Raw genomic sequence first — 14,240 nt, forward strand, 5'->3', positions numbered from 1 at the left:
AACTAGGCCCCACCTGCAAGGTCATGCACTGTTTATCACAAATCACCAGTGTGGGTAATCTAACAACAAAGATATTTATTTCTTTATTGTCCACAGGGATCTAAGCATACAGGGCACAAACAAGGACAGACAAAGGGATTAAGTTGATTACATTGACCCCAGTGCATAACTGGTACTTACTTAATCGACCCTGAAAGATGAAAGGCGAAGTCGACCTCGGCGGAATTTGAACTCAGAACAGAACAGCAGACGACTTTACAGATAAGCATTTCGCTTGGCGTGCTAACATTTCTGCCAACTCGCCCCCTAACAACAAAAATATTGGTTGGTACACCCTCATATGTTGAAGCCAATGGGGGAATCTATTATATCTTTTACCTTTTACTTGTTTCAGTCATTTGAATGTGGCCATGCTGCAGCACTGCCTTGAAGCGTTTTTAGTTGAACAAATCGACCCCAGGACAATGCCAACTATTTTATAGTGTACTGGGTGCTTCTTTGTGCCACCGGTACTAGTGAGGTAGCCAAGTAGCTTGTAACACAAAACCCCGGTGAGGTGGATGGATATCCAAGAAGGTGGCTTATACCAGATGTCAAGAAGTAAGAGCATGAGAGAGAGAGGGAAGGCTTGTTTCAAATATGTATATTGTTGGCACTCCGTCGCTTACGACGACGAGGGTTCCAATTGATCCGCTCAACGGAACAGCCTGCTCGTGAAATTAACGTGACAGTGGCTGAGCACTCCACAGACACGTGTACCCTTAACGTAGTTCTCGGGGATATTCAGCATGACACAGTGTGACAAGGCTGACCCTTTGAATTACAGGCACAACAGAAACAGGAAGTAGGAGTGAGAGAAAGTTGGGGTGAAAGAGTACAGCAGGGTTCACCACCATCCCCTGCCGGAGCCTCGTGGAGCTTTAGGTGTTTTCGCTCAATAAACACTCACAACGCCCGGTCTGGGAATCGAAACCGCGATCCTATGACCGCGAGTCCGCTGCCCTAACCACTGGGCCATTGTGCCTCCACAGTATGTATATTATCATTGTAAAAAAATTAAAAAACCGTATACTCACAAATGCAACCGCCCAAAGTCCATTTGAAAGGAGAAGATATATCTCATTTTCTGAGCTGATGTACTTTACAGCGCCTTTAATAATTTTACCAATAAATATGTCAGGGAAAATTTCAGAGATGTCACTGCTGTAGATCATTCTCAGAGTCAGAATAATAACCTTTGTTTCAGGATGGTATTGAAGAACAGTGGCTCGGACCTGTCAATTATGAGAAAAAAAAAAACTGTTTACAAAATATATTATGGTAAATTGATTTTGCTGAGCCCATCTCTTCTCACCATAAATGAACAACAAGGTGTTGACTACACTGTTGCAAGCTATGCAACACTTACTATCACACATTATTTACATTTGATGGATATCTGTCCTCATCTTGTTTGTTGTTAACACAACGTTTCGGCTGATATATCCTTAACCACTATACCATACGCCCGTGGGTATATCAGCTGAAGCGTTGTGTTAACAACAAACAAGATGAGGACAAATATCTGTCAAATGTAAATAATGTACATAATTCTTCATCTCTTAAATATAGAACTGTACTTACTATCACAGTTCTAAACTGTTCCAACTCTGTGGTACTTCGTCACAGATGCAATACAGTGCTGTGACAGATGGAAATTGCCATAGAACTCAATATGTGAGTATTATACATTTTTGGAAAATTGTTTTATTTTTAATTGGCAGAAAATTACAAATGTTGAATTTCGCACCTAAAGTATTTTTGCAACTTTCTGTTAATTAAAAATAATAGAAATATAATGTTGGTGAAGTTAGTAATCCACTCAATTGTGATGATGATGATCATCCTCATTGCTGCTGCCATCCACTTTTCTATGCAGGCATGGATCAAATGAAAAAAATTCATTTAGGCAGACTATTTATAGCCGAATGCTCTTCCTGTTGTCAACCTTCGTCTGTTTCCAAGTAAGGTAAATATTTCCCCATGTCCTTTGAACTTAAACAGCAGAATGGCTGGATGTGTTTTCACATAAGTCTGCATCTATCAAAGAACTAAGTGTCTTAACCCCAAAACATGATTGAGTTACATGGACAGGATACAAACTATTGACTCTTTGAATGTTAATCTGACAGGCTTGATAATCCAGTTGCCAACAACTCAATTGCTTACACTACATTCAAATAAACAATAAAGAAGATAGAAAGAAGTCAGAAGATCAGATGCTTCTCTACAAGAAGGAAAAAAATTGTTTCTGCTACAAACATAAAAAAATATTATAAAAGAATAGAAATATGTAAAATGGGTGAAATTTTTTTTTTAATAATTAACCCTCACTGCACTGATTAAGTTTTTGCATGTAAAAAGCACCTAAACTGGTGCCACATAAAAAGAACCTGTGCTGGTGCCATGTAAAAAGCACCCATGCTAGCACCACAGAAAAAAGATCCAATGCTGGTGTCACATAAAAAGCATCCAGTACACTCTGTAAAGTGGCTGGTGTTAGAAAGGACATCCAGCTGTAGAAACTATGCCAAAACAGACAATTGAGAGCCTGGTGCAGTTCTCTGGCTTGACAGCTCCTGTCAAACCATCCAACCCATGCCAGCATGGAAAATGGATGTTAAATCATGGAGGATGGTGATAACATGCAGATAATCATATGCAAATCAGTCCTTGCAAACTTTTTCCATTGGCCAGTAAAAATGAAATATATGCACAATGTCATGAAGTGTGGAGAATTCTGGAGAGTACTCTCCTATCAAGAACAAGTTAATTTGGTTCCCATGCTTCAAGTGCACAGAACTGAGTATATTAGGCTCATGCAGGATAAAGGTTAATAATGAATTTTGACCAAAGAAAATATTACTGTACCAGTGAATTTGCTTCATGTCCCTCTCCATCAGGATTGCAATAACATTTTGGTATCACAGCGTTGTATGTCAGGAATTTAGCTGCCAAGTAAGAACCTTCATCCTATGATACAGAAAGATATGTTAAGATACATGTATGGATTAGAATAGTACTCAACTATTTCTGTTGATAAAAAAAAAAAAAAATATTGCATTCAGTAGGGGTGTTCCAAAAGGGGTCTCAGGGAATAGGGTCACTGCCTTCCTGAGCTAGTTTTCCACCACATTTCTTAAAAATCATGGTAGAGGCTTTGGTCTTGGGACCACTCATGTCTAGGAACTGAGGTTGGGGGATAAGCAAGGGCATGCTCCCTGTTGAAAATCCAGCTCCAAAAAAAGCCTCATGATAGCAAAGGACAATGGGCACCACCCAGCTCAAAGGTTGCGGTGAGCTGCACCTGCCTACTTTGATTGCTATGGCATTGAGGTAGATCCGGCCACCCCCATTAATGGGGACAAAAGCTGGATTTAAAACACTGGATGATGATGATGATGATGATGATTAACAATAATCCTTTCTACTATAGGCACAAGGCCTGAAATTTGGTGGGAGGGTGGTATGCAACTGGTACTTATTTTATCGACCCCTGAAAGGATGAAAGGCAAAATTGACCTCGGCGGAATTTCAACTCAGAATGTAAAGACAGGTGATGTCACATTAACAATAATAATACTGCTGGCTTCAAATTTCGGAACAAGGCCAGCCATTTTCAAGGAAGGGAATTTAATTACATCAACCCCATTGTTCAAATGTACTTAATTTATTGACCCTGAAAGAATGGATAACAGTCAACCTCAGCAGAATCTGAGCAAAGATGCCCCCCCCCCCCCCCAATAAAACAAAGAAACTAGAAGAACTGACGCTAAACATTTTGGTTGATGCACAAGCAACTCTGTCAATTTGGTGCTGCTAGAATAATAATAATAATAATAATGATCCTTTCTACTATAGGCACAAAACCTGAAACTTTGTGAGAGGGAGCTAGTCGATTATACCAACCCCAGTGCATAACTGGTACTTATTTTATCGACCCTGAAAGGATGAAAGGCAAAGTTGACCTTGGTGTGTAATAATAATAATAATAATAATAATAATAATAATAATCCTTTCTACTATAGGCAAAGGCCTGAAATTTTTGGGGAAGGAGTATTGAATTACATCGACTCCAGTGTTTCACTGATACTTAATTTATTGACCCCCCCAAAGGATAAAAGGCAAAGTCGACCTTGGTGGTGAAATAATAATAATTTCTTGTATTGCCAGACAAAACAATGAATAACGAGAACAAATCACAAAAACGGTGAGAATTTTGCAGCAATAAAAGGAAAACAACAAATAATAGTTTATATAGTTTATAGGCGCAGGAGTGGCTGTGTGGTAAGTTGCATGCTTACCAACCACATGGTTCCAGGTTCAGTCCCACTGCGTGGCACCTTGGGCAAGTGTCTTCTACTATAGCCTCAGGCCGACCAAAGCCTTGTGAGTGGATTTGGTAGACGGAAACTGAAAGAAGCCCGTCGAATATATGTATAGATATGTATGTGTGTGTATATGTTTGTGTGTCTGTGTTTGTCACCCCCCCCCCCCAACATCGCTTGACAACTGATGCTGGTGTGTTTACGTCCCCGTAACTTAGTGGTTCGGCAAAAGAGACCGATAGAATAAGTACTAGGCTTACAAAGAATAAGTCTTGGGGTCGATTTGCTCAACTGAAGGCAGTGCTCCAGCATGGCCACAGTCAAAAGACTGAAACAAGTAAAGAAAGAAAGATACACACACATTGAACTAATACAGCATTATTAAAATTTGTTCCTCCTGTCTTCTTTTCGTGCTCATTGTTTTACATATATATACATAAACACACACACATATATATGAAGGCATGTGGCCAAGTAGTTAGAATGTTGGACTCGTGACTGTAAGATCACGGTTTCAAAACTCAGTCCAGGTAACACATAAATACATACCAACTTCTATAGTTGTTACTTACTTTGACAATAGTGGCTTCAGCTTGCAGGCCTGGACAGATAAATGAGAGCGGTAGAGGCAAGGGGTCTTTTATCTGGTTAAGAAAGGAAAAAAATTATACAATAAGCCAGCATTTCTCAACCGGGGTTCTGTGAAAAAGAGTGAGATAAGCTAATGCTAATTTCATGATGTAATATTACTATACATGCACAACATATTATTGGTTATTGTAATATTGTAATATAGATATCATCCTATCTAACCTATTATGTTATCAAGAAAATATAACATCCATTGGGGATATATTTAGTGATATCTGTAATTTATGGAGACACTATATATATATATATATATATATATATATATATATATATATATATATATATATACACATATATATGTAATATTTACCATGTGAACTACGATGATGAAAAAAATATGAGAAAGATATGGTATATAATTTTTTGTGTGCAGAGGTTCCTTGAGACATGTAATTTATTTTAAGGGTTACACAAGGGTAAAAAGGTTGAGAAACACTGCAATAAGCTGTGTTGTGTAAACTTGTTGACAAAAACTGTATAATGCGTTTGTTGGATGTATTTCTGTTCAAATAGGCTACTTTTGTATCGTTTAATTTTGAAAATAGTGGAGAATTTAGTAAAATAATTTTGTCATTATAAAACTGGTGTTTGGAACATAAACATTAACATGAAATTTTGAGAAAAGTTTTTAATTTAGATCACTTTAAAATAGTAAGTTTGTATCACAGAATTAGGAGTGGTTTCAGGTGGGTTGCTATCAAATTATCAAAGTCGGTGACTAAATTCATAAAAATATGAAGAATGTATTAATTTATGTTGGGTAAATTTCTCCATATGAAAGAAATATAAAATCTGAATAGTTATTTGAATATTATGTTTCTTGAAAGAACTAACACCGTTCTTATGTATGTCATATTTGGTTTTCTTGGGTTTTATTTCGGCTGAGTGAAAGCATCTTTAATTTAGGGGTGTTTTCCTACGTCTGAGGGGTTAGTCTAGTCTTAAGTTAAATGGTGAGCAGAAGGAAAAAGCATCCAACTGCAAATCAACGAATTGCATTCATGGAGAGAATAGGAAATTCTACTTCTGTGCATATTATTCAGTCAGTTTACCAACAAGGGTATGAAAACCAGAATATGAAAATCAATTGAATAATGGTTTATATATATACATATGTCATGCAAGGTACTTGGTGACCGTGTCAGTGACAGTGCCATGTAAAAAGCCCCCAGTACACAATGTAAAGGGGTTGGCATTAGGGAGGGCATCCAGCTGTAGAAACCATGCCAAAATAGACATTGGAGCCTGACATGGCTCCCACCCTAGCCAGTTCCTATCAAACCATCCAACCCATGCCAGCATGGAAAATAGACATTAAATGATGATGATATATCCATCCATCCATCATTTTAAATTCAGGTTTTGTCCCCATTAACAGGGATCGCTGGATCTACCACAATGCCATAGCAACTGCCATCTCACCTGGTTCTGGGTGTCCTCCCTTCTCAAGCCAACCCTCCCAATCTCCTCTTCCACCTGTCCCCTCCACACTTTCCTCAGTCTACCTTGCTTTCTCGGTCCATTCACCTCAAACTCTAGCATCCTCTTCAGAACATGCTCCTCATCCCTCCTCAACACATGCCCATACCACCACACTCCATTCGCCCTTGCCAGCCGTTCCACTGATTCCTCTGACCCCAGCATCCCCATCAAGTCCTCAGTCCTCCTCTTATCAAACAGCCTCACACCACACATTTCTCTCACCATTGCTCTTTCAGTCTGTGAGTGTGTGTATGCATCAAATAGGGGTTAATTACGTACCATTTGAGTTGCAATTTTAAAAGGATCAGCCGAGAGAGTCACAGATCGTATCACATTCCTTTTTATGCGTGTAACATCGACAACTAAACATTGTAGCTGCTGACCCATTTTGATTTGTTTCCCTGTAGAAAAATCAGAAAAGGGGACATAGATATAAAAAAGGTAAACAATAATTGGTTGAGTCAGTTATTCCAGGATTAAATATCACAAAAATATAACAATGCATGAATTTGGATGAAACTTGGTGATCAGGTGTAACGATTGGAAGTGTACGCTATGAGATTTTTACTTTTTGTTGATTGTTACCTGTCATGTCATTGTCACCTGCCCAGGTAATTTGAATAGAGGTATTTACAAGATATTGATTCCTGGGCATTCATTTCATGTTTCAGAGCTGAATTTGTGCTTCCATAGTTTTTTTTTTAACTTAGAAGCTGCACAGATCTCATCAGAAAAAGCATTGCAAAATATGTCTTCGTCTCCTCATTTGATGTAACGAATGCCATGTTGCCCTGTTGATGAACATATTTTGTAGGTGAATGCTCAATGAGCTTTGCTTCTAAATTCAAAAGCTTTACAGAGCCAGCATCACTAAGGAAAACATCAATGTAGTGATCAGTTATGAGATTATGTCACTTCTCTCAGAATCAGTTTTGAATCCAGAAATAAATCCCAGCTAGAAACACTTGAATCAATGATGCATTCAAGATGACACAGAAATAGTTCCCTGATTATCTTCTCCAAGTCTCTAACTAATTAACCCATTAATAATATCATTGAATTAAAGTGGCGAGCTGGCAGAAACGTTAGCACGCCGGGCGAAATGCCTAGTGATATTTTGTTGGTCTTTATGTTCTGAGTTCAAATTCCGCTGAGGTCGGCTTTACCTTTCATTCTTTTGGGGTCGATAAATTAAGTACCAGTTGCATACTAGGGTCAATCTAATCGACTGGCTCCCTCACCCCAAATTTCGGGTCTTGTGCCTAGAGTAGAAAGGAATAAATATCACTGAATTTTAACCCACCACTTGAGATATCCCACTGTGATGCTTGAAAATTGAAGAAAAGCCTGAATAAAAAGCTAATACAAACATTGTGGTATAAACAGGAAGTCCTTTTTAAGATGAGACTAAATTTTGTTTTTCAACCCCTAAACAAAAATTTAAATTACTGTTGCATGTAGTTCAGACTCGGTGGCAGTTGCAGCTATTTGCAGTACAGAACTGTAACCCTTCAGCATTTAAATGGCCATATCTGGCCCAAATATTCTATCTGTTTTATATTTAAACTAGCCAGAACTGGCCTCTTACACTTACCCTACAATATCATTCAAAAAATATATAATCACATCATTGAAATTTCGAAGCTATGAGATAATGCATGATTAATTCAAAATGATGTGAATAGATAAACATTACATTTGACAAAGTAGTCTGGATGCTAAAGGGTTAAGACTTATGCAATATAACTAAAGTGGTCACAAACAGAGAATAAGAAAGGCAAAACACAAAGTTTCTCTTACCATCGTTATACTTGCTTGCGTTTTCCTTACTGAGGAATGCATAGACATCTTTGAGACCAATATCAATTATATACCCATGGTCTTCAATACTTTTAACACTTCCTACAAGGATCTAAAAGACAAAAACCAGTGACAAATTTTATACTGTTTATGTGAATGTGTTAGGAAGGGCCTCCTTAACATTAGGAAAGGCATCCAGCCATCGAGATTAACAGAAAACAGACATGGAACCCAGGCAGCTCCCATCAAACTGTCCAACCCATGCAAGCATGGAAAATAGATGATGATGATGATGATGATGTGTCCTTAGCTCAGATCCACTGATTTTCTGTTTCTGAGTAAGTTATTGCTCTACATAGCCATTTGTTCACTTCCTTGATTGAACTGAACACAAGAAACCGTGGAAACACTGCCTGGGTAGACCGGTATACTATGACAGTAGAGCTTTTAGCATGAATAACAGCAATGTCAGTAACTTTAAAGGCTGTGCTGCGATGCACACATCGAATGATGAAAATATATGAGGGAGCGCTGAAAAGTTCCTGGCTTTGGGTAAAAGAAAATACAGGAGAATCAGTTAATTATGATTTTATCCAAAATAATCCCCTCTCAGATTCACACACTTATTGCAATGATCTTTCAGTTTTTCTAAGCCCCGTAAAAGAACTCGGAAGGTTGGGCCTCCAGCCAGGCCTTTCGTGACACCCTTAAAGCCAGGAACTTTTCAGTACACCCTCGTATATATGTATTTGTGTATCTGTGTGTATATGTATACGAGGGGTTGCTGAAAAGTTCCTGGCTTTGGGTAAAAGAAAAGATAGGAGGGTCAGTCAATTATGATCTTATTCAATTGTGCCGAGTTCATTTCCTCTCACCATAAATCAACAACTAAGTGTTGAATACGGTGCTGTAAGCTAATGCAACGCTTACTATTACAGCTCTGAACTATTCCAACTCTGGGGTACTTTACCACAAATGCAGTACAGTTGGTAATCATCATCATCACCATCATTTAACGTCCACCTTCCATACTAGCATGGGTGGGACTGTAACAAGATATGAGTTTCCACAGGCATAGCTGTGAGGTTAAGACGTTTGCTTCTTAGCCACATGGTTTTGGGGTCAATCCCAGTGTATGGCACACTTTGGGTGAGTGCCTTCTACTATAGACCCAGGCCGACCAAAGCATTGTAAGAAATTTGGTAGACAGAAACTGAAAGAAGGTGACGAGCTGGCAGAAATGTTAGCACGCCGGGCGAAATGCTTAGTGGTATTTCGTCTGTCTTTACGTTCTGAGTTCAAATTCCGCCAAGGTCGACTTTGCCTTTCATCCTTTCAGGATCGATAAATTAAGTACCAGTTGCGTACTGGGGTCGATGTAATCGACTTAATCCCTTTGTCTGTCCTTGCTTGTCCCCTCTGTGTTTAGCCCCTTGTGGGCAATACAGAAATAAGAAACTGAAAGAAGCTCATTATCACCATCATTTAAGGTCCATTTTCCATGCTAGCATGGGTTGGACGGTTTGGTTAGAGCTGCATCGGGTTTCAGTCTGTTTCGGCTTGATTTCTACAGCTGGATGCTCTTCTTAACGCCAACCACTTTACAAAGTGTGCCAGGTGCTCTTTAAGTGGCACTGACACAGGGTACATATGTGGCACCAACATAGGTGCTTTTTATGTGGCACCAACGTGGGTGACACCAGCAAGTGCTTTTTACATGGCACTGGCACAGTGCCTTTTATGTGGCACCAGCACCAACAGGGTCACTGAGTAACTTACAAGACAAAAACCCCTTCAGCTGGGTGGGGGGCATAAACCAAGGTGGTTTAGGATAACAATTCTGTCGTGGTGGGTGGGTCTTCCTGAGTACAGCAAGGCACCAGATACCTCTGTGATTGTAAATGAATGGCATTCATTTCCAATATTCTACAAAAACACACCTGACCTTGGGAAATCTCCCTTGATAAAATTCACCTGATTCATGCAAGCACGGAAGAGTGAACATAAATCCTTTAGCATTTAAACCGGCCATATCCAGCCCAAATATTCAACCAGCTTTTTGTTCAAGCTGGCCAGATCCAGCCCCTCACACCTATCGTACAATATCATTCTAAAAATAAACAATCACATCATTGAAATCTCAAAGCCAGGTGATAATACATGATGACTTAAAAACAATATGGATAAATAAACATTAGATCTGACAGAGAAATCTGATTGCTAAAGGATGATGATGATGATGATGATGTTACTTGTCTACTGTTCTGTTGACTTGGATACCAGCACAACTCAACACTAAGACTAACCACAATGTCATACCAATTCTGAATAATATGAAGGAAATAGTTACAATATAAAGATAACTTTCTCTGAAATAAGAGAAATTAAGGAAAAAAAATGATACTCACCATATTATTTTTAATCTGAACTTGTTCTATATAGCAGTTGATATCCTCGGGAGATAAAGACAAGTCAAATGTGCCGTTTTTAGTGGATATAACCTTACAAACGATGAAAGAACCTTTTGGAAATAGGTTGGAGAGTGTGTGATCAGCCTGTCGATACAAAAAAAAAAAAAAAATAAAAAAATACATAAACTAAAGATGGAATGAAAAATGAATAAATCAGTAAATAAATGAATATAAAAAAAAATTAAATAAAAATACACATACTAAAGACAATGAAAAATAAATGAATAAAAAAACCTAAAGACACAGGAACAGACGGCGTAGTAAGCAAACACAATGTGGTAAGCAAACGCACATAGTAAGCACATAGACATGCATATACACATGGACACACGAACACAGTTGCAAATGCTTGTGCAGATAAGAACATGCACTACAGAAAGACAGAATGGACTAAACAGAACAGGAGGAGATACTAGGGATGGAGAGTTAATGAAGAGGTCACAGGGATGTGTGATGAAAGATTTCAGGCAAAGGACACTAAAATCTACTATAATAATACTCTTGTGTTTTTCTCTGTCACAACATATGAATGAGAAAGAAAGGGGTGATAGATGAATAAGGAAGGAAGGGGTGAAGGATGGTGAACATCCAACGCTGAAAAGAAAAATCAAACAGCGTTTTAACTCTGTGTAAGTATATGTTTGTATGTGTGTGTGTACAAGGGAAGCATGTGAATGCGTGTGAACATTGACAAGTGTATTTGATTTATCATCCGTATTTATATGTAAAATACTACAATTAACTGCCATTTTTGATGGCACGGGACCAGCTGGTAAGAATAATAATAAAGCTGATCTGAAGAACGAATATATAGTGCTTGTGGTTAATTGGCAAAAAACTATGACCATCCCCCAAAAGAAAAAGACTGCCATTTCTTAAAATTGGTATCATTTATCTGAAGAAACAAAAAGAAGTAATGGAAACACTTACAAAGAGAGATAAAAAAGACTGAGAGAAGCAAAGAATAACAACCACAGGTACCAAAAGAAACAAAGTGGAGGGTAGTGACGGATTAAAGGAGGAAAACTAAAAAGACAAGAATACAAAACAAAAACAATCTGTAGAAGTAAAATATAAGCAAATCTTACCAGTTGGGAAAGATTTTTTTTGCCATTTTCGACAAGAGATTTCAGATAACTTGTGTAGGTTGGAGATATGTTCGTAGCATTTACAATTCCTGTTAAACCTTTTGGCAATGCTACTTCCAAGTTCACATTCTCTGCTTTGGTAACATAGCCATATGTCAACAGACCTTCTGTCAATAACTAGATGAAAGAAAATATATAAATATACTTCAAGAAAGTAGATAATTACAAATATTTTAGAAGTCAAATCTCCAAATTCAAGAGTGAATATGGAAACCAGGATTAGTAACACAGTTTGGATAAGATATGGAAATCTAATCTACCCTGAAAAACTAAAATAGATTTCCTCTGAGATTGCAGCTGAATGAATTTAAGTTTGTGGTTTGATAATATGGACACTGACAGCTCCCAGATATGAGAATTTTTATTAATCACTACAATTGTTTTGTTATTTAACAATGTGTTTATGTATCTATGTATCAACTTTTCTTTTGATCTATGTATCTACTTTTCTTGCAGTGTTATAAACATTTAAAAACACAAAATGAATGCCGTCACCACTCACTGTCCCTTTCTCTCTTACTTCCTCTCTGTAACAGTTAAAAACACAAACAAATGCTGTCATCACTCACTGTCTCTTTCCCTCTCCCTCTCTCGCTTTATCACTCACTTCATCCTTTGAAGTAAGTGTGACACACACCACAGGTATGACCGTACAAAAAGAACAAGTTGGCATATTAATATTACTGATGATTCCATGTCGGACCATGTCTTCCACAATGGATAAGCCTCTGGATCAGGATGGGTTTCTGTATTATTTGGGGTAATTTATAATGTCTCAATAAATGAAGTTGCTTTGTTTTTCCATTTGGGCGCACAGATGTAAAGATTTCTTGTCTAACATAGAGGTGACCATTGGTGAAGCAGGACTCTTCAAGGTGTATGAGAGGATGCTGAAAAGTTCCTGGCTTTAAGGGTATTGTGAAAGGCCTGGTTGGAGGTCCAACCTTCTGCGTTCTTTTATAGGGCTTTGAAAAACTGAAGGACTGCTGCAATAACTGTGTGAATCTGAGAGGGGAATATGTTCAATAAAATCATAATTAACTGATCCTCCTGTATTTTCTTTTACCCAAAGCCAGGAACTTTTCAGCACCCCCTCATAAACTGGTAACCAAAAGCATTTGTCCTTGCGATTTGTTGATGGTTACAGCAAAACTAAGACTCACTGGAAATTGAATTGAAAAGGACATCATTATCTCCTGAGTCTGTGTGACAGAGGCTCTTGTGCACTTATCAATTGATGTATTCTATGCTCAGGTGACTCCTGAGTCTCTGCAGCAGATGCTCATTTTCGCAGATCATCAAATCTCTTCTGTCTCTGTTTGGGTGTCTCCTGAACTCACTGCTGATGCTTTGTGAAGGTCTTTCGGTTCTGTCACCCAAATGAACTTCCTTACATACTCTCACACACACACTCAATTAGTAACCTGACTAGCCCTCTCTTAAGGGCCAAAAGACGCTTCATCTGCCAGCAATTATTGTTTCTCTACAAAGCTCAGGTGAGGTCCATAACGAAATATTGCTCTCACATCTAGGTTACAGCTCCTGCTTCACAGACAGACATCCTAGACCACACCCAAAAACAAATCCAGAGACACACTCCTATTTCTGGCCCAGAGGCGCAGTCTCCTCTCTTTGCCTTTCCTACCGCTGCTATAATAGCCTTTGATCCACGGCTTGGTTCATACAATCTCTACCCAGGTTTTCCTGATTAACTCGTTTTCCCCCACATCAACTCCATGTCGAAACTCCCCCTGCACTCACCGCAATGAACGCCGGCTTCTTGAAGCCCTACTTTGTGGAAGTTTTGTTTTAGATGTTCAAGAGGAACATTAACGGCATTGGTTAATGTTTACAAGTACCACGGCATTTATCTCACCAATTTAGGTGGCCCTACGAAAGGCAAAAAGGTCCTTTCCTTTCCGATTGCGTGTCCAACTACTTTGCCAATCGAATGCTCCATAACAACATCATGTTTGCATTTTAGAAACAGAGATCCATCAATTTGAACAACGACATTCTCACCACTTATAACTTAGTTCAATCAGATATTGAATGAATCTTCCATTCATTTACAGTATTACGACGGCCTATTTATTGATTGTATTTTGCTATATTTTTAAACTGTTATCAACCATCCATCCATCAAGTGAACAGCTGATGGTAGTTTATAATGAATTAGCACGCTGACAATTTCCTTTTTGAATTCCTGAAACCGATTTAATTGTCTCTATACTTAACGACGCATAAACCATTGCAACACGTGACATTTTAAAACTATTTTTTTCATATCAAATTATCAAAAAATAATCTTACAATACTTC

The 14,240-nt window shown here is 38.3% G+C and overlaps 1 protein-coding gene across 3 annotated transcripts in view; it reads right to left on the minus strand.

The window, feature by feature from the left end:
• Positions 1-14,240, minus strand: part of LOC106872096 (protein RRP5 homolog) — a 72,124-nt gene that overhangs the window by 57,736 nt on the left and 148 nt on the right. The window contains exons 1-8 of one of the 3 annotated variants that reach the window (XM_089339701.1): positions 13,681-14,214; positions 11,860-12,036; positions 10,709-10,855; positions 8,301-8,412; positions 6,780-6,901; positions 4,940-5,011; positions 2,911-3,012; positions 1,077-1,274 (exon numbers count right to left, since the gene is read on the minus strand). In XM_089339701.1, coding sequence (XP_089195827.1) covers positions 1,077-1,274; positions 2,911-3,012; positions 4,940-5,011; positions 6,780-6,901; positions 8,301-8,412; positions 10,709-10,711 — 609 coding nt within the window. In that variant the 5' untranslated portion in view covers positions 10,712-10,855; positions 11,860-12,036; positions 13,681-14,214. Of the gene's footprint in view, positions 1-1,076; positions 1,275-2,910; positions 3,013-4,939; positions 5,012-6,779; positions 6,902-8,300; positions 8,413-10,708; positions 10,856-11,859; positions 12,037-13,082; positions 13,125-13,680; positions 14,215-14,240 lie in introns of those variants that run through there. The other 2 variants (XM_089339699.1, XM_089339700.1) reach the window with 2 other exon arrangements.

The sequence above is a fragment of the Octopus bimaculoides genome, chromosome 22 (assembly GCF_046866305.1).
Source record: "Octopus bimaculoides isolate indiv1 chromosome 22, ASM4686630v1, whole genome shotgun sequence".
NCBI classification, from domain to species: Eukaryota; Metazoa; Mollusca; class Cephalopoda; order Octopoda; family Octopodidae; genus Octopus; species Octopus bimaculoides.